This window comes from Bombus fervidus, chromosome 6, assembly GCF_041682495.2.
Source record: "Bombus fervidus isolate BK054 chromosome 6, iyBomFerv1, whole genome shotgun sequence".
NCBI classification, from domain to species: Eukaryota; Metazoa; Arthropoda; class Insecta; order Hymenoptera; family Apidae; genus Bombus; species Bombus fervidus.
The window spans coordinates 14,847,005-14,867,411 of record NC_091522.1 but is presented as its reverse complement, the minus strand read 5'-3'; the positions used below and the strand labels follow the sequence as shown (position 1 = coordinate 14,867,411).

At 47.4% G+C, this 20,407-nt stretch overlaps 2 protein-coding genes across 4 annotated transcripts; one reads left to right on the top strand and one right to left on the bottom strand.

Annotated features, from left to right (window-relative positions):
- The first annotated feature begins 1,337 nt into the window (after positions 1-1,337).
- LOC139988278 (43 kDa receptor-associated protein of the synapse homolog) lies at positions 1,338-20,373 on the top strand. 3 transcript variants are annotated; one of them, XM_072005494.1, is made up of 11 exons: positions 1,338-1,476; positions 1,860-2,548; positions 16,172-16,388; positions 17,152-17,303; positions 18,101-18,247; positions 18,395-18,554; positions 18,649-18,849; positions 18,950-19,048; positions 19,157-19,348; positions 19,482-19,700; positions 19,770-20,008. In XM_072005494.1, exons 2-10 carry the CDS (start codon positions 2,433-2,435, stop codon positions 19,683-19,685), a joined length of 1,488 nt encoding a protein of 495 aa, XP_071861595.1. In that variant the 5' UTR covers positions 1,338-1,476; positions 1,860-2,432; the 3' UTR covers positions 19,686-19,700; positions 19,770-20,008. The 3 variants fall into 3 exon arrangements, with proteins under 3 accessions (XP_071861595.1, XP_071861592.1, XP_071861593.1); XM_072005491.1 differs by having other exon boundaries at positions 1,339-1,476; positions 19,482-19,681; positions 19,770-20,373; XM_072005492.1 differs by lacking the exons at positions 1,338-1,476; positions 1,860-2,548 and adding an exon at positions 12,907-15,419 and having other exon boundaries at positions 19,482-19,681; positions 19,770-20,373.
- Positions 2,830-11,750, bottom strand: Nau (myogenic-determination protein nautilus). The gene is made up of 5 exons (XM_072005525.1): positions 9,575-11,750; positions 8,680-9,028; positions 8,419-8,592; positions 6,408-6,486; positions 2,830-3,509 (listed from the first exon to the last, which is right to left on the bottom strand). The coding sequence occupies exons 1-5, from the start codon at positions 9,907-9,909 to the stop codon at positions 3,373-3,375; spliced, it is 1,074 nt and encodes a 357-aa protein (XP_071861626.1). The 5' UTR covers positions 9,910-11,750; the 3' UTR covers positions 2,830-3,372.
- Positions 20,374-20,407: the final 34 nt, after the last annotated feature.

Below are 20,407 nucleotides of genomic sequence, written 5' to 3'. Positions count from 1 at the left end.
TTAATCAGTTTTATTAAATAAAATTAAATCATGACGTGTATATTGAATTTCTATATCCACATTTCAAATCCATAAACTTCGTACTTTCAAACTTATAGTAACATTACGAACTACCCGTCTCGTCTACACTAACTGAAATTCGCTGGATAAACCGCGGTGCAAGGGGTCGTTCTAGTTTGTCGGCGATCAAAAAATTAAACATGTATTAGATTACGTGCCAATGTAATTCCGTGACTGGTGTCTACTTATCTACTACATAATACCTACTTTCACAGCCATTCTTTTACCGATTAAATCTACGCTGCTATTAACTTTATTTATTGCATTATGTTACTCTATTATTCGAATGAAAATAAATCCTGATTTAGCTTTCAGTCCTGATTTAACTTTTTTCGTTTCAAATATGTAAAGGAACTTTACGTAATAAATAATACATTTCTATCCTACAACTCTTTGGCTAACATATTATGCTTGAAAATTTAAAAAATCTTCACCATTTTTCTTTAAATTATAGCTAATCTATTTGCATATTGAACATATATGGGTTTCATTTAGAAATTATTATTGCATTACTAAAATCTTATTATTAAATTAATAATTTCAAAAATGTCGGGAAATATCAGCAGTCGAAACGCATTAAAATTGGAAAACATTAAGAAATATAATAGGTTTCAGTCAGTTGTATTATAATATGGTTGGTGTACATTATACGTTGAGAAAATATAGAATTATGTATTTCATCCGCAAAATGTCGTGTTTTATACCTTATTATTACGAAAATGGTTACGTAGCTCCAGCCCCTGAACCACGGTCGTATACGCAGATCTGAAAAACTGGAAACTGTCATAGCGCTGCAATCGATTTGCTAGACTCTTGCATTTAACGCCACCCTTCGGTGGAAACATTAACTGTATACACTAAAGGTAAAGAATATAAACTAAAGTACTTTCCATAACTTTTCGTAATTCATTTAGAGTATACATACAATATCTCGTGTAATACAAAAAAATATTGTTTAAATAGATGTAGATTTACATAATAGAGTAGAGTTCAGTTGCAGACTCGGTAGTGTTGCAGATTGCAGACATAAGATCGCGCCGCATGATGAAAACTAACAAATCGATTGAAACGCTTTATTTGAGAAACATTTTCCGGTTGATAAGAGCCTGACTCACCTCATCCAGGGGAGTTATCACATCTGTACGTACAACCGGATGATAAAAAAATTGCGGTGCATCGAGTCCGAATTTGTGCCTCTAAATCTACGTTTTGAGAATCGGTGCTTGTTTTCCTATCGTCAGATGGCGACAAGAGTATTGACTACTTGTCTGTCGTATCACGATAGATGTACGCGAATTGTGTCCTCAAGTAAAATATAAAGCACGTTTATTTCGTTAATGGTAAATTAGAATTTGCAAGAAGCTCACGTCACTGCAGTTAATTTTAAGCATAGTGCGAATTTCGTCAGAGATGTATGTAAGTATGTTCCGCTATAAGAGAGGCATATGTTTTCTATCGCGATTGTTGTATCACTTTACCGTTTCCGCGCCGCTTGTTGTAATTCCTTCGGTTTCGACGGAGGAGCGACCAGTATTCAAAGAGACATTCGGAAGATATACGCTTTGCTCAAAGTACGGAGAGTTTTGACGGGTCAGTAACTCCAAAAATATTTATGTCGTGCTCAACTATTCTTACTCCCGCGACATGGATATTTTCGGCTAATGTTGGGTAACCCCAGTACCCCAATGTTTTCTCTCTTTTCTCTTAATTACAGAGATTCATTGTTACCAAAAGTTAAAATTCAAAATGAGTTTGTAGTCCTTGTAAAATTGTATTTTATTATTTTTCCTATATTACAGGCGTTTCAAAAATGTATGACAATTGACGGGAAAGGAAACATTCTGCAACGAGGGACAATCGTCGTTTGCCAAGGACGAATCGAAATGGAATGGAAATTTCTGATGAAAGAGCACGCGACAGATGGCGTATGATTTTATGAGTTTGGGATTTGAGGAGGAAATGGTAGAAGATGAGAAAAATCTGAAAGATTCTTGTCTGAACAGAATGGTGCGTCGGTACGGTATGGCACAGCACGATAATGTGTGGCGGTAATCTTTAAAGTTTCCATTCATGGGAAAACATGGGGGAATACCAAAGAAGGAGAGGACAGATGTGTAGATGCGTGTCTCGAGGGACGCGTTTTACAGGATGTTTTGAATACGTGCCGATATCGCGACAGAGGGAACACGTTGATAGTCTAGATTTTCTAAGACTCCCAATTTATCTGGTTAAAAGTAGTCTCTGGTTTCCGGAGCTAGATCTTTTGGTCGTGCCGACCGTTGCTTTTCAAAGGCGCATTCATAAATCGAGTAAGACTCAAGCTGTCTCCTTGGGCGAAGAACCATATCGTTGAAAGAAAGAAAGAAAGCGAGATGAAGCCAAGAGGAATACGTGTCTATATAATACATAGACCGTGTTTACGTTTACGGTTACACTTCGTCGTCGTCCGAACGAAATCGAGCGTTAGCAACGTCTGTCTTTCTACTATGTAAGTACTTACATATGTGTACATATACTTATGTATTTTGTAGTTGCAAAGCCGATGCACGTGCGTATCTTCGGTTGAGTGTGGAGGGGAATAGCCGTTTTTTGGTTTCCCGCTTACCATTCGAAACGCCAAGAGTCGATAAATGTTTCGGACGCTTCTATAATCATTGGCTACAATATTGCAATGGCTGCGTGGTCATCGATAAAAAAATACAACGATAAATTGAATGGATGATGTGCACGAAACAGAAGGGGAAGTATAATAAATAAGACACGATAAAATACGAAGGCAGCTTAAACAAGAGCGCGCATATCTTTTGCGATACTTAGTTTAACGTATCCCGATATATTTTATTATGGTACGCATTTATAAATTTGAATGTATCAATGTATTTCTGTATGTATATGAATATGTATATGTGTTGTCTGCATACACGTGCTTATGTATATATACGTATACATGTATATTTATATACAGAGAGATAATTAATAGTACACGCCGTCGCTGTATCGAATAAAATCGAATCGAAGCGATGCAGATAAGTTATTTCGATTACGATTCAATTACACGATCGGCAGAAAATAGTTGAAAGATAGCGCGTATGTAAATATTCCATTTGAAAGAACTCGTTTGATAACGAAACTACCTCGAATAAAACGATCATTGAGCGATATTACAGAGAAGAGCATACGTTTAAGCCGATGCATTTTAGGAACTTGATATATCCACACGATGATGCGTTCAACGGTGGTTCCAGGAACAGTGAATTGAGAAAGATCGATGATTCCTTTGGAACACCTGTGTCTGTAACACAACGTTGTGTGTCACTGCTGCGAAGGATATCGAAGCGCGTCGGTGGCCCCGTGAGTCGGTCCGTTGATGCTCTGGACGATCATGTTGAGGCGATCCAAGCTGCTTCCACTGAGCTGAGACGATTGCGGTTCCACCGTTCCCTCGAATCCTGTCGAAAGACAAAAACGAACCGGCGCTAATCACTTAAATCACTTCGTCGCTAATCACTTTGCACAAATTATTATCTAACGCTTCCTTATCTTATAAACATGCTCGCAAGATTGTTAAGAGTCGAAGCTTTCGGTTTGCGAGTTAATCGAATTAACCGTAAGCCTACATAAATATCGAACGTAACAACCGCACGTGACGACGCACGTGACCAGTATTATTAACGGTATAATTACGCGTTATTGGAGAAAACCGAGTCAAAAATGAGATCCTCTCGTTGAAACCGGGTTGCGATGCTTTCGACGCGACTTTAATCGGGTAGGTGCGCGCGAATGTTGTCCAGATGAGTTATTTAGCGATCGCGGTATACCGACGAGGATGTACCGATCAGAAAAAGAGAAGGAAAAGTCGTGCGAAAGCTGAAAGCGAAACGGCTTAATTACATCCCTGACGGTCTTCAAAGAGCACCGATTCGCTCGCAGTTCGCTCGATTCGTCCTTACCATCGCGCCGCGGCGACCCGAACCGTTGCTTGTGTTTTTTCGACGTTAAAGAGAAACACAAGGAACCTTTCACTTGGTCCCATTAGCGAGAAACGCGACAACGACGTCAGAAGCCCTTCGCGAACATTGAACGTCCCTCTGTAAAGACGCTCTTTGTTTTCGATCGCAACGCTTTGGATCGCATCGTGCACTAGCGCATACGTCGAATGAAGTTGCTTTCGCCGAACTAACATAAGAAAAAACAAGGAAAAAGGTAGAAGCGGCAAATATCGAAGAATAAAGGAATAACTGGGAATAGAAATTGGCCGGGGGAAGAGAGGGACGCGTAGTTTGGAAAAGAAAACGGAAGACGCTGATGGGCGACAGCGAGACAAGATGTAGAAGTTGGGTGGAAAATGTGGAAGGAGAGTAGAGAAAAGCGCGAAACAAGCGAGGACAAGGAAATTTTCGAGAGAATTCTGGATGTGGCAAAGTATGTATTTTGGACGCAGCTTCCGCCGCGCTTAAACGACCGTTCCGTTGGCAAAAGGATGGTCCGGCGACGATGCGTCATACTAATGTACCGTGGCAATATATGGCACTTTGAGGCGACTTGAATTTTCTTATCGTTCGACGATCCACCAAATCGGTAACGTAGTTGCTTACAAACTGAGACTACTTGCGTGCGCTATATACGGCGATTCGCGGTTATCAGGACAGATCGATCAGAAGAAAATGTATGTACACGCGCGTTTCGCGTTTCAGTACGGTGACACGATCGTATCGTATCGTTGCTAATAGCGACTAACGAGAAAAAAATGACGACAGTGGTACGACGATTCCCCAAAGGAGTTTCCAAAGAATATTAGAAATTTCGTGAAATGTTGGAAACTCGTTCGGTTAAAAGTTGTGAAATATGATTTGTTAGGTAGCGTAACGGAATCTTGGGACATTGATCGAAATAATCAGGATCCGCATTAGTGGGATACGGTTCGATAAATCTCTTGGCATCGGTACCCTTCGCGTTCACAGAGAGGAACTTGTTTCTCGTCGTTGCAACGATGCCTATTCCTACCGAGGAGCTCGCAGCTCTTTTTTCCTTGGTTCGTGGACGACTGCGACTTGGCGAATGCGTCGCGGTGTGATCGTGAATTATAGACTGTTTCGTTTAACGAGAAACTCGTGCCACGAAATTCAACTGCCACCATTTCCTTCTCTCCGTGTCTTGCTCCTTCCCTCGTCACCTGTTTCTTTCAAATTGTTGCAAGTCATCGTTACTACGACGGTCGAAAAAAACCGTGACGAAGGAATCTCGCGATTCGACGCTAAATACAAGACACGATTTCACGTGCGCGTGTATACGGGTGCTCGTTTGCTCGTACGTTCGCCGATCTTGCGACTCGTCTTCGAGCAAACGAACGCATTCTTCTTCCCGGTGACTTGAATTATGTTTCACGGTACGCAATAGTCAGATATTCATTAACGCTAATTAATCTCGAGTTATTTCAACGATCGAAATAGCAGGGTTGCGCGAGCTGTTCGTTTTGGCTCGCAAAGGGATTCGTTTAGCCGACGGCGCCATCGAATTGGCATAAGTAGATACGAACGCGAATATCCCCGATTTTCCTTCGTTGTCGTTCTCGAACGTGATGCCTCGAGACAAACAGTTTCCGTTCGATTTGTTCGCGAAGAGATTCGCGTAGCGCAGATTTGCGCGAAAGCGAAGATGAGACCGGTGGTCTATTTTGAGAATCTGGGCCAATTAATTCCGCCGTGTATTCGGCAGGTCGGAAAAACAGGGAAATCTGGTAGAATATCGGACGCGAAAATAGCTAGGAAACGGGGTTGAGCATCGAACGATAGCAGCCGAGGAGGATGTATGGAAGCGCGCGCGTGTATTTCTCGATTTCGTTGCCGGCTAGAGGTGTATGTAAGTAGGGTGTAGGATGCACGATGCACCGTGAACCATGACGCGTGGCGCGTGGCTTGTAGACTGTCGCGAGTAACGCGACCCGCGAGGGAGACGCGAGCGAGACGCGAGCGGTCGACTGTATCGGACTGTAGGGACGGGAGGACGTTGCATCTCCTCGGAAACTCACGGGTGGGCTATCTATAGCAGCGAGTGTAACCGAATAGAAACGGAGTGTCACTCAAGGGTGACAAAACTCATTAATACCGATCTGCTTAATGCTCCGTCTCGTGTCAAGCATTAATCTACTTAAAAATACCGGTATAACACGCACGATCTACCATTTTGGAATCGTTGAGCGCAAACTAGAGAAGCCGGTCGATGGGTCGCACGCTCCTTAATAGTCGCTTCCTCCTCCCTTTCCACGTGCTTTAGCGTTTCAACGTTTCAGCGTTTCAACGTGGCGTCGCGAACGAAAATTACCGTTTCGTGGATAGAATCTCACTCACCGTTGATGGGTTGAAACCTCGCCAGAGGGTCCGAGAACTGTCTCAGCCTTTCCGTCACGTATCGCGGGGAAGTTGCACCCTGCAAATAACGAAGCCAGCTCTTGCGATTATCGGCTTTAGCGACGATAGCGATAAAATGTAGCGAAATACGCTAGACGCGTATTAAGAAAAGTTCGATTCCATCGTACGAATATCGCGTCAGCTACGAATCACCAGCTCGCCATGTAGCGGTTTTTAAAGATCGAGAAACGTAAAACGTTGAACGAAGTTCGGAGCAAGTTCGACGAACGTAGATTATCAATGACAACGAGCAATCGAAAAGAAAGGTAAAATTTCGTCGAATAAGTCGCCGGTGAACATGTTCGCGACTTTCTTTCTCGCGTACGTTTCTCCGCTCTCTGTCAAACGCTAAACACCATGTATACATTTTATCTGTTTCGGCGTATCTATATGCGTCGTCGCGGCCAACTATTCTTAGAGTAAAGGCAGTTCGTCGCTGCACTGTCCATCGCTTGGTATCGCGAGTGCGTATATGCGTGCGTACGCCCGTACGTAAGTACGCAAGAACGTAAGTACATAAGTACGTTCGTACGTTTATCGACGCGCGTTCGTAGCTCGTTACGAGACGCTGCTATCAACGAAACTAGGTGTACTTGCTGCGGTAATATATTTCTGCGAAGAGGGAAATACGTTTTTCAGATTATTTTTTAACGCGACCACGATGGAAACCGAGGATAAAAAAAAAGAAACGCGAGCGATTTTTTCGGCAGTACGAATTTGGACAACGGGAGAGAGAACGACTGCGACTTTTTGGGAGAGATCAACGCGATGAAACTGGTGACGAACGACACAACACGACGCGACGGGATGCGCGTTGAGATGAAACGCAAAGTGAAATCGAGGAGCTTTTATCGTAAAGTAGGATACGTTAACCGCCGGTGCTCGCGTGTGAAACGGCTGCTTTAAATAAGCACGATGTTTGCTCTGGAAGATGGCTTCGCGTCCTCGATGTCGGAGGTCGATACAAGTTGTCTTCTTTTTAAAGTCGAATTTCTCGAGCATATAAGATCTCGAATTTATCTCTAAGCTTTTATCTCTAAGTACGAAAACAGGTCGCGATCGACGATCGTTCGCTGCCTAATTTACACGCTACGAATTTTTTAACCGTTTCTCTCTTTCTTCGCAACCTGTACAACGACACTTTTCATCTTGTGTACGATCGTTTCAAGTATCCGTTTATCTCGGTCCGATCGTTCGTTCGTCTCGTGGTCAGTATATTACACCTATTGTGTTTACTACGATGGTTAGGATGATTTTTCATTCGGTCTCGAGCGGAGCGCAAAGTAACTTTGGTTTCATGTGGAATAGAAGAAAAGCGTGCGCTAACGTGGCACGAATCGATGCGCAGAATCGAGCTTATATTTAGCGAGGATACGAGACGACCGGTTTGCACGATACGAAATACCAGGAAAATATATTTCATTGTATAATCCCCTCGAGAAGAATCCCGAAGTAGTTGGCTCGTTGGCTCTACGTTTCAAAGACCGTGCAACGAGCTACGACGCGACAGTTTGCGCGCTTTTCACCCAACCAGTCGGGTTGTTTTATTCGTAACTTGTTAAACTTAATCAGGCTGCCTGTTCGGTTTCCTGGTCGCCGTATCTTGCCAATTCGTTGTTAAATAGATTAAAACTACGTGGAAAAGTATAAACAAGATACGACGCACCAACGATTATTTTATCGTTCCGGATGTCGCAAAAAGATGTCTAAGCGCGAAACTTAACGTTCGTGCGAGTGCGTCACGAACACGTGTAAGACACGTGGTCGACCGTGCTCGTTCTTGAAAAATTATTCGGTCGAATTCGTTCTCTCTGTTTGGACCGAATACGAAATACGAGTAGTTTCGGCCGATATGAAAACCGATGCGAGGAACGCAACCTACGTAGTCGTGAGAAATAAGCATTAAGAAAAGATGTTTAGAGCACGATCGATCGGCTCCTTCGATACTTACCGGCGTATCGTTAGTCGAACCGCGACCCTGAGCTACGGAGGATCTGTTGCTCTGCAACAACGCTTCCAAACCTTCGATGTACTCGATCGCGTTCCGTAGAATTTCTACTTTCGGTAATCGTTGATTGGGATTGTTGCTCGTCCTCCTTTTCAAAACTTCGAACGCCTCGTTCACCTGAAACGCAGACCTATCGATCGGAGAGGAGATCGATCCGGCACGCGATTCTCGTATTCTATTCGAACGTATTCTATTTCGGCTAACCTTTCTCAAGCGCCTTCTTTCACGCAAAGTAGCAGCTTTTCTTCGATCGACGGTCACAGTCTTCTTCTTGCAGGCTTTGCAAGCCCAGAGCAGACACCGACGTGGTCCGTGCGTCGAGGCGGTGGTGTCAGCGGTGTCCAGTGCCACGTGAGGATGAGGCACATGCTCGTTCTCGTTCGACTCGTTGCTTCTTTCGTTCGATTCGTTGGGTTCGATCGGATCGTTCGACTCGTTACCCTCGTTGCTCTCCTCGGCCTCGACGGAACCGGACTCGAGATCGGCCGAAGCATCCACCGATACAACGGACGACGCGTCGTCCGAGTCCACCGCGTACCGCGATGCTCGTGACCTGTCGACCCATCATAAACTTTTACTCTTTTCGTCTCTATTTTGCCTTCTTTCTTTCTTTCTTTATTTCTGCCTTCCTTCCTTCCTTCCTCCTTCGTTCCTTCCTTCCTTTCTTTCTTTCTTTCTTTCTTTCTTTCTTTCTTCTTGCTTGGCTTTTACAAGCGAGGGAACGAGTCGAATAATTAGGAAATATCGTCGCGTCACGCTGCTCGATAGACGAGACCGGACCGCGTTTCACGGAGAACGTTGTTCTCAATTGGAATCGTTCCAGGTGGTTGACAACACGAGAGCCAAGGGAGCATCGTCGGTACGACGATAGATTCAAGATGGTAAACGCGGTTAAACGGAACGCGAAATACGAGGTGAAAATGGTTTGACACGCGATAAAACAGTCGACGCGTTTAATCTCGAATTATAACGACGAGCGACGTTACGCTGTGAGTTTCGCTTGAATCTCGAAAGAAAGGAAAGAAAAAAAGATGGCAGAAGGGAAGAGGGAACGACAATCGTCGAACTGGAATCGATGAACACGATGCGATTATCGTACCGATAACGGTCAGAGCTGGCCGATCCTAACGCGGAATCGGTTTCGGCTGTTTCGACCACTCGATTTCTCGCTTCTTCGTCCACGTTTCCCACGGACAGGTATCCTTGCAGGCACTCGATCGATGGATCATCGGTGGATGTGTACGCGCCTCGTCGCCGGCGATGGTGGTGGTGATGATGATAATAGTGATAGTGATGCCGATGGTGATAGTAACGATGAAGGTGATGATGATGATGATGTCGAAGTTGGAAGTGATGGTGATGGTAAACGTCGTCGTAAGACTGTCTACCGACCGGTTGACACGCGTAAGACACCGTGTCTGTCACGAGAGTCATCGTTTCCCGCGAAGCACCTCGATACGAAGCTTTTGCTCACGCGTTCTTCCTCCCTTTCTTTCTCTTCTTCTTTCGCTTCTTTCTCCTCCTCCCTTCCCACCTCTTCCTTTCCCTTTCGTTCTTTCCGACGAGACGTCGTTCGTCGAAACACGCCTCGCCACCTTTGCCACCGCAAAACTGTAACTCGCGATACGATCGGATTCTCACGTCGAGCACCACGTGTCGCGAGAAACGATCGCGATCGTCGCGAGCAACGGCCACGTTCCGGCTTCCATTCCCGTTTTCATCGACGATCTACCTATCTATCTATCGAATCTATCGATCGATCGGTCGTTCGATCGGCCTAGCGGTCACTAGGTCGTTCGAATCGTCCGACTCTCGGGCAAATGCAAACGCGAGAATACGCGAGTGAACGAAAGAAGCGAACGCGTCGTCGAAGAAACGTCGATCGACGATGGACGATCGAAGATTTCGAGACGATAGGAAATTTTGACGAGGCAAAAACGTAAGCAAAGTCCGTGTAAAGATGGAAGCGGCGCGGCGGGCTTACCGGGATCCGGCGGGTGGCCCTGAAACGTGCGCGAATGCCGCCCGAAAGCTTTTCTCTCGTCGACTCTCGTAGCGGCCGATCGTAAGCGACCACGTTCGCGTTCACGCTCGCACTCGCACTCGCGCGTACGCATCGGACCACGTTCTACGACCGCCAAAACCCACACGCCTAGCCAACACCGTTCGAACACTTTACGAGCTACGTTTAGCAGCTGGTTACACCCAGATGGATTATTTTCGACGAGAAACGGACCAATTAGAGACCGTGTAAATTCTCTGGGATCGAGCAGCATCGTCCCGCCTCTTCTCTTTCCCTACTCGCATCTAATGGCTGGTCAAATCTCGTCACGTCGGGGTGTGGTTTAACCGCCGATACCGCGTTTCGAATCTTTCCATTTTCCATCTGAACTCGTTCTCGCGTCGCCAATCGCTGCCTCCATCGTCGCTTTCCTCTCGACGATCCATCCTCCTGTTCGCGATCGGCGTCGCAACGCCGAAATCTCCGCTGCTCGACGTTGTTCTATAGTTGCGCGGAACACGCTCGCCTCCAACTCGATCCGACTTTCTCAAATTTCGTTCCGAGTGCTCCATTATCGACTCTCCTCGTCGATCGAATCGTCGACTGAAATTGCCACGCTTTGACCCCGCTTCGAATTCAAAGTGCAGGATACCGTTAATACGATATAAAAATCGCGAGACGACGCGAGGCGACGCGACGGATGCGATCGACTTTCTCCTCCCCTCGAACTACTTTGAGCGTATCGAACGAATAAAGCTTCTTCAGAGTCCAGAGAACTCCTCGAAACGAACAACGAGAAATTAATTCGCGTGTAATCGAACAGAAGCAAAAGAATCGACGAGAACGAACGATCGACCGTACGAAGGTCGAGAAAGAGGAAAAGAAACGGAAACTTTGGAGTCGGTGGCGAGGGCGACGCAGCGAACACGAACGCGCTAGCTACATTCTACGAATGACTAGGATCGACCTTGAACCGGTAACCTCTTTACCTAGATAGCAAAACGACATCGCGGCAAGGGACCGCGCGAGTTACAGGCGACATTTTATAAAGCAGGATCGCGAGGTATCGTAACGATTCAAAACGGACGAGGCAGGAGTGAAGAGCGTCTCGATTTCATCGCGTTCTCGACGATAGACCAACGACCGATTGTCCGAACAAATTTTTCCATTTCGCGAAAACGCGAAAATCTGAATCTTCCCGGTCGATTCTCGCTATCGGCCCAATACGATCAGTGAGAACGACGCGTGATTTCGATGGCCGTGGAGAGTAAGGGCGTCCGACGCGACGCGTGTAGAGGCGCGTATCCGAGTCGAGGTAATACGTGTGTGTGTGTGTATGTGTGTATATGTGGATAGTTAAGTAGCTAAGCATGAAGAGAAAGTTTGACACGCGTAGCAGGGGTGGTAGTGCTGTATCGCACCCCCGTGAACGGCACGGTTCTCGTGAAATCTCGGAACGACTCGGAGACGATCGTGTCGAAAACGAAGAGGGAGAATCGCGCGCAAGGCAAACGATCCGGATGGGAGAAGCGAGACGAAAAACGGGTCACTCTCTTCTCCTTTCAGGATTCGGTTGGCTGGGATATCTCATCCGGCAAAGCTGAAAGTTCAGGAAAGGGCAATGCCTCGCCCATTTTTAGGAAAACGCGGGTCAAGTTGGAAGATTGGCGCGCGCGCGCGCGCGTTTTCATATTTTCTCATTCGTTTGTTTCGGCTCCTTTCTTCGAGCGAGCAGAAGCAGATTTTTCGTGCGATTCACGACGGTTCGATCTGTCCGCGTGTCACGAGAAAGGAATCGAACGAAAGGTCGATTCGGTGAACCGTCGAAACGCGCGACGAATCTCTAGTTACGAGAGGGGAAGATCTGATAGGAATTGTTGGTAGCTACAACGAAGGTGGAAGAACGGAAAGCACGTAGGGATGGGCCGTTGCCGGATACGGAAGAGATTCCGTTCCCGTGTGCTCCATCGCATATTAGTATATATGTGTGTATGTGTGTGTGCATATGTATCCGTGTAGAGGAAGAGAAAGAGGACAGAATAGAACAGGGGGTTGTAGGAGGGAATGGCAATGATCGGTGGAAAGGAGAGGCGAGGTAAAACGTGGCAGGGCGATGCGGCAGGAGGTGAGGAGAAAAGCGAGAGCACAGTGCGAGGGTGGCGAGGCGAAGAGGGTAGGGTAGTGTTGGAAAGCGTGGCTGAGGGGCGAGGCGAGGTGAGGTGAGCAACGGCGGGGAGTGTTGGAGAGAGGCGGATTGGAAGCGGAGGGGTTGAGAGGAGAGGAGAGGAGAGGAGAGGAGAGGAGAAGAGAAGAGAAGAGAAGAGAAGACAGGTCGGGGGTGGAAGAAGAGAGAGAGAGAGGAGAGAGGAGAGAAGAGGGGTTTTGCGAGGGGTTTTGCGAGGGGTTTGCGAGGGGTTTGCGAAGGGGTGAGAGGTGGTCGGGAAGGAGAAGAGAGAATCGGTCGGGTCGTGTGTTGCGGGCTGCTGCGGCTCGGGCGCGACAGTTCTACCCCAACCATTGCCGGTTGATTTTCGCGAGGAAGCGAGCGCGTCCACGAGGTAACGACAGGGGGACGATATCTTCCCGACGGTTCGGGAACGGTCGAACGACGGATCCGGTCGTGATCCGGAACGATTCGACCGAGTTTCCGAACTCCTCGGAGCATCTCGTACGTCGATGTAAAGCGCAACGCGCGCTCTCGACGCTGTTCGAGATCGTCCAACAGATATCTCTCGAGATTGCGTGACGACAGAACACGAGACGAACCAACGAGAGGGAGAAATAAGAAAGAAGAGGTGGCGAGAGTGGCGTGTGACGAGCGACGAGGAAAAGGCAGAAGAAGGAACGCGACAAGTCGCGAAGGAGAATAAGAGGGAGATTCGGTCGGGAACACGGGGAAACACCGTTTCGGACTAGGATACATTTGGAGACCGTGTTGAACCGGGCAAGATCGTTGCCGCTACCGATTTTACGAAACCGAAACGCCACAGGACGCGTTTCGATCCTGAACGTGTACGACCTTTCGGTTTGGAACGAGCGGCAGATTCGAAAGCCAAGTTCTCCTCGTCCCCGAATCGGCGCTAAAAATCGTCGTCGACGACTACCTTCTCTCTACCGATCTCGGCCGCCATTACGGTTACCGTTACGATCTCAAATCGATTCCTTCGTTTCGAAGTCTTTCGTTCGATGCTTTGATCCAGAACCGCTTTGAGTTTTCCCTTGATACGACGATCGGTATCAAAATTGCGTTTACCAAACTCGTGACTGCGCCGTGGTAGGCGTCGCAGCGTCGATCGCCGCGAATAAGACGAATAATCTTCGATCCCGCGCGAATCCTTTGCTATTTCGACTGTCTGAAGTTTCGAGTCGAATGTGCGTGTGTGTGTGAGTGCGCGTGCGTACGTACGACCAACTTTCGATCGGCCTTCGCAGGACGAGACCGAAGATGACGAAAAATGAAGAAAAGAAACGAACGAACCGATGATCAAAAAATCACCTGAGGAAAACTGTAACGAAAGAACCTGATCATCGTAAAAGAAATACACCGTGTCGATTACGTAGCTCGTTGCGACGCATCGCGCGTCGTCGATCGAGATCGAGCAAGTGACACGACGCGACGTTCTCGGACGATGAAACGAACGAGTTAACAACGCGACGCGTTACGACCGAACCTTTTCGGTCGTGTTCTACCTTTATCTTTAGTACCATTGTGTTCGATACCAAATAGTTGTTACGTATCTATACATACATACATACATATATATTATACACACACACAACGCGTGCTTCGGTTCTGACAAGCACTCAGACGCGAGTACGTACGTGAAGATCAGCGGCGCGCGTCAATCTATCTATGTACATGTCTCGTTACTACATTAAAGATTATAGGATGTTATGCGTTTAACGATAATCAGTTTGAATAGAAGGGGGAATAAGACGCGGAACGCTCGAAGCGAAACACAAAGAGTCAAGTATATAGTATAGTAAAGCGCGAGAGTCGTGACTTTCCGAGATATCGCTCGATGGGAAAGATACGGTCGATCGGGCCGTACGAAGATAATCGAATTGAAAATAAATTGCCAGAACGTTAATTATTTACCGCTTGATAGTCGGTCCCTTTACGCGTGGCTCGATTCCTGGCACTCGTCGAATACATCCCATTCCGCGATACTTACCACCCACCCCTGTGCCCTAATTCTTCTCGTTTCAATCTCTCTTCCTTTCCTCTGTTCTTTCCCTTTACCACTCTCCCCTCTCCATTCCCCTCTCTTTCTCTCCCTTTCTTTCTCTCTCTCTCTCTCTCTCTCTCTCTCTCTCTCTCTCTCTCACTCTCTCCCTATCCTCCATCCATCCATCCTTTTCTCTCTGGTCGTTACCGTAAAGTTCTTTCGTTCTCTTCTGAACAAACTCTCGGAAAGCAAGCTTTTTCGCGCGATGCTCAATTAAACGCAAGTACAAAGACTCGCGAAAACAGAAACTCTATTTTTCCGAATCGCGCGAATGTAATTTACTCCGTCGACACGCAAAAACAACTCGTCCAAACTCAAGTATAACGGATGCGTCGCTAAAAGAAGCTACCTCAAAACATCGTACTAATTTCTGTTTGATCGGCACCGACGCCGATCAGCCGTGAATTTCCTTCCTCGAACGTTTCGTCGAATCGAGATCCGAACGACTCGCGAGACCGAAAGAGTCGAGGCGACGAGACGTACACTCGTGATGGCACATCGAGCGTCGGTACGACGTAACGAGAGGGATATGTTGTGCCGTTTCGGGACGACGACTCGCGAGCATCGTCGGAGCAATGCCGCTGCCGACGGGGGAAGTTGATATGCTCTTGTTGTCTGAGAATATCGGAACACCCATACCGGAGGACGAAATAACGAGGAAAAACAAAAGCAATCATGTCGTGGGAATCTGTCTCTTCGAGAGATTACCTCGGGCAAGTATCGACCCGGGCGAAAAACTCGTTCAGACGGCAAGTACGAGTAAACGGTTCGTTTGCTCGTTCGAAATAGGTTTCGGCTTTCTCTCCGGAGAGTCGAAACGCGGAAGGAAACGGAACGGAAGGGGTGGGGAGGGGCAATTGTCGCGGTACCGCGGCGGTACTCGGCAAGTTGGTATATAGGTCAGGAAAAGAGGTCACAGGTGCCTCGCCCACGGTGACTAGCACACAGGTCGTTCGTCTCAAGCTGGCAAACGGAATTTCGCGATCGGACACGCGCGCTTCTTCAACGCTGACAACCGCCGTAGCTGTAACTGTTATTGTTGCTGCTGCTGCTACTGTTGTTGTTGTTGTTGTTGTTGTTGTTGCTGCTGCTGCTGCGACTGCTACAACCAATGGGGAAGCGTCGCGTCGCGTCGCGTCAATGAGATACGTCGTACGCTCGTACGTCGACTTCGTTTGGCCGACGATGCAATCGCGATCGCGTTCCAAGATAGTAGTAGCTGGAGGATAAAAAGGGCTAAGGGTCGCAATGCAGTGGTACGTTGATCCGAAACGTAGATAGGCGTTGGCGGTAAGAAAATCAAGACACGATGGCTGGAACGACGCCAAACTGTCTCCGGTAACCGCGTGACAGAGGCACGATCCTCGATCTCGACGCTTGGTCGTACGCTTGGTCCGCGAATCGAAAAACAACGATACGCTCGACGAGTTGAACGACGCTCTGAATCGTTGCTGGAAATTTACAGCGGACCGGCCAGTCATCAACTCTCCGCAACCGCTCTGCTGGGAAGTCCGGACGGGTCGCGGCATCCGCTGGACGTCTGCGAATTCACCGAAGACGACTATCGTCATCAGAATTCGAACGGAAACGGCCATTACCAGAACGGCAGGTCCGGCTCTGGTCTCTGGGAATGTCTGATAGGTTGCAGACGTCGCTTGGATCAGCACATGGCTCGGAGACGGGTAAAACATCGCAAATTTTCTATCTCCGAGCGACCGCGACTTTTTATCGCTATTCGAGACCGCCACGCGACCGTCGTCTCTTTTTTCTCCCCTTTCCCTCCTATCTGCATCTCCCTTTGGCCCCTTCTGCCAATCTCTCGCTCACGGTCATTGTCGAGAACGCGAACGAGGTGCACGCGACGGTGATCGCCAGTCACGCTAGCCGTAAAATCGATCCGTGTATATTCGTGTTCTCGCATCCTTGCGACGTGTATCCAACGATCGCGCGATTGCAATGGCCATAGAACGGAAGCGAAGCGAAGCAAAGAGAAGAGAGGAGATGAGAAGGGAAAGAGAGGTGACAGCGGTGAAAGGGGAGAAATAAGTCAGGAAGGGAAGGGTTTCCGGTTGATCGGAAAAACGCTTAAAACGCTTAAACTCGTCAAGCGTGTTAGTCGCGTTGCGTTTACACGTTGCCGCGTTGCAGTCTGATCGCTTTGCTCCCTCCGGTATCGTCGAGGTCGACCATGCGCTATTTATGTTACACGGGATCGGCGGATCTTAAACCACCGGTGGAGGAAGTTCAAGGCCGAATCGATACGACCTTCTCCCTCGTCGCTTTAGCTTAGCGATGTTACGCGCGACGCTACAACGAAACGAAGCTTGGAACGCGTAACGCGAACGATTTTGTTTCCGGTGGTGCCGCGAGCGCAGCCGCGAATAACCGCTACTCCGTCAAACGAATACGAATTTCCGCATTCCGCGATGATTTCGCTTGTTTCAGGTGGAACAGGGCTTGAAGCTGTATCGCGCTCACAAACAGCAGGCTGCTGTTCGCAAATGGAGGGGTGCATTGAAGAACATCAGGCAACGAGAGGATAAGTTCGCTCTTCTCGGTTATCTGTATCAAGCCTATATGGATTGGGGCAAGTATAGGTACGTATTTAAAGATCCAACGGAATCCTTCCACGCTTCGACCTACCTTCTATAACTAGCTAGTATCTCTCTTCTTCCTTCGAACGCTTCGAACGTTGTTCTGAAACGTTTCGTTGTAAGTTATTCGAGTCGAAATACGCCCTGCATTCCGAACGAGTAGTACCGATATCGAAGTAAATGGAAAGTGGGAGTGGGAAACGAAACGGCAGGGAAAGGGGGAGGAAGAACAAGAGTCGGATGAGGAGGAGGAAAGATGAATGAAAAGAGGGAAACGAGTCGGGTTGTTTCGCCGAAAGGCACCGGTTGTCCAGGCTGTTCAACCCACTTCACCGTTATGGAGAGGTACTGTCGTCAGCCTTGTAGCTTTATATCAGCCTTGTAACTACGAACCAGGAAGAGAAAAGAGCTTAATAGAGAGTCTGTAAGCAAGAGACGATATTTAGTTGATAAGTCGTCGCGATACTTCGAAAACGTTCGAAAATCCTTGATATGGAAATCAGTCTGTTCGGAAGCGAGAGGCGAAGCGCCAGAAGCCAGATGCGAGAAAAAAACCAGCCATCCAACCAACCAAAGTGTTCGCTATTGCTCTTGGATGCTCGTTACGCTCGTTCTCCGCTAAAAGAGCATTCAGCGCCTCTCCGCCTCTCGCCACTTACGATCTTGCTTCCGTTTCTCTTACGCGTTCTGCGAATGGAACTCTCGACCTTGATCGAGTAGAATCACCGCGAGAGCGAGAGCAATAACGATACGATACGCGCGATAACGATACTTCATCGTACACATTGATGTACTTTCAGAGATAGCATCGATTTCGGGCACAAACAGTTGTGCATTTCCGAGGAGTTGGATTCGCCAAACATGCGGGCAGAGGCGTACTTAAATCTGGCAAGAGCGCACGAAAGATTGGGCGCGCTCGATAGGGCCTTGGATTATGCCAGACATAGGTACCCGTCTCTTTCTTGATAATCGCTATAAGTACCATAAGTAATCCTTCGAATCTCTTTCGATTCTCGAGTTTTTTCGTCATTGATCGATTCGTCGACTCGACAAGGATATGAACGATATTATCCTATCTGTACATTACCTCGCAGCTTGTACAATGAATGCGACCAGTGCGCGACTGCTGGATTGGTTCATCTGACCGTAGGCAGAGTTCACTTGGAATTAGCAGGATTTTGCAAAGCTTTGGAAGCTTTTCAGAGAGCTCACAAAATTGCTCACTCGATTCAAGACCCGTCGTTGGAATTACAGGTAAGTAATTGGAAATTCGATAGCTACGACGCAAGATGTTGGTGTGTTTGTACGTGCGTGCGTCTCTGTGTATCTCGTATTTATCGATTTACAGGTATACGTGGGATTGTCGGAGCTGTTCTGCAGATTACACGACGCCGACAAGAGCGCCAGGTACGCGGCTAGAGCGTACGATCTATCGAGAAGCTTGCAGCTAGGCGACTTAAATTCCCGACATCATAGGGCGGCTCTCCTTCAAATGGCAGCGGCGCTTCGAAAAAAAGGAGAACTCGGCGACGCCCACGATTACTGTTCGGTAGGCGGTAAAACTTGATCTTCCTGACCTTCTCCGATCCACAACCGTCCGTCCGTATCTATCCGATATCCGTTTCTAATTTTCACTCTTTATGTCGTAGGAGGCAACGCGATTGTCCCTTGTTTCTGGAGATCAGGCCAGCTACGCCAGAAGTATACGAATAATGGGAGATATTTATAGGAAGAAATCGGACATAAATGTAAGTACGTGTAAAATGTATGAAAAGCGGAAGAAGGAATTATTGTTGCCACGTAAACGAACGGAATAGGTACACGTAGTTGCGTGTTACGTATCGAATCGGTCGTAGAAAGCATTCCGACAGTACGAGAGCGCGATGGGTTCGGCGGCAGCGACCGGAGATCGACTCTGTCAAATGGAAGCTATGGACGGTGCCGCGAGGTGTCTCGAGGCTCTTCGACTCCAACACAAAATATGCAACTGTCGTCCACTCGAATTCAACACCAGGCTGCTCGAAGTAGCTGGGTCGGTCGGTGCGAAGGTAAGAGATCCTCCGTCTTTGCCTCTTCGGTCTTTTACTTTTCACTGATCAACTCGCTTCTGTCTTTTTCTACTCCCGTTCCAACCCTCGTCCCACCATATGCCACTCTTCTCGTCCTTTTTCTCGAACGTAGTTCCTTGTAAGAACCGTGAGATCGAGGCTCTCGCGAATTTACGGTTCTCTCGGAGACGAAGAGCAAAAGGCTCATCACGAGAGATTAGCCACGGCGATGGAAGAAGATTTAGAATTGCGATGCGGTGGCTGCAACGAGCCTTTCGGCCTCGAAGCCGATTCCTTGGAAGCGCTGCCTTGCTCTCATATACTGCATGCCAGGTGAAGCGAAATCGAAAACGTAAATTTCATTCTTCCCTTTCGTTCGAGTCGTTCTCACTAATTTAGACCGCACCCGTGTAATTTACAGGTGTGCGTACGATATCTTGAAGAGACGCGACAAAAAGAAGAAACGTCTGTGCCCCGACTGTCACAAGTCCGTTAGTTCACGATTGTACCTGCATTGCGAAGATCCTCACGGCATGAATACTTTGAATCACAGTTCCTTGAGTCTGGCGTCGTTAAGAGCCAGCAGTCTAGCCACGTTGGACGACTGTCACGTCACTAGCAGCGTTTAAACCTGGCGATACCTTCATTGCATCTACTTACTTAAGTACTTGCAATTTCGTTTTCGAGCTCGATAACGCGCGCGCTCTTCGATAACGTTCGCTGTTCACCGCTAACGTTTCGCACGAGTGCAAACGCAGGCGCACACGCACGCGCAAATGCAAGCGCGCCCACTCCTATATCCCGAGCCCGAACGTGCATATGAGCATACACGTTACCCTATTATATTTCAAATTTTCCGGGTATACGGAGTATCGAGCTTGCACAGTCTGCCAATTAAGCGATTAGACTTAATGTTCTTTAACGCGTGGATCATCGTTCAACGTTTAAATTAGGATGAAGAAATTTAAAGAATATTAGCACGATTCAAAAAGATTTGATGGCAATAAAAATGCACATTCAATTCATTCGTCTTTTTTAATATAATTCTTCCCTTTTTTG

Bases quoted from the DNA above. Each gene is read 5' to 3' on its own strand.
- LOC139988278 (XM_072005491.1), top strand. From the start codon at position 2,433: ATGAAGCCAAGAGGAATACGTGTCTATATAATACATAGACCGTGTTTA. The intron at 2,549-16,171 runs GTAAGTACTTAC...GGAAATTTACAG, and splicing joins AACGTCTGTCTTTCTACTAT to CGGACCGGCCAGTCATCAAC. The intron at 19,049-19,156 runs GTAAGTACGTGT...AATCGGTCGTAG, and splicing joins GGAAGAAATCGGACATAAAT to AAAGCATTCCGACAGTACGA.
- Nau (XM_072005525.1), bottom strand. From the start codon at position 9,909: ATGACTCTCGTGACAGACACGGTGTCTTACGCGTGTCAACCGGTCGGT. The intron at 9,029-9,574 runs GTACGATAATCG...ATGGGTCGACAG, and splicing joins GCCAGCTCTGACCGTTATCG to GTCACGAGCATCGCGGTACG. The intron at 3,510-6,407 runs GTGAGTGAGATT...GTCTTTCGACAG, and splicing joins GAGGTTTCAACCCATCAACG to GATTCGAGGGAACGGTGGAA.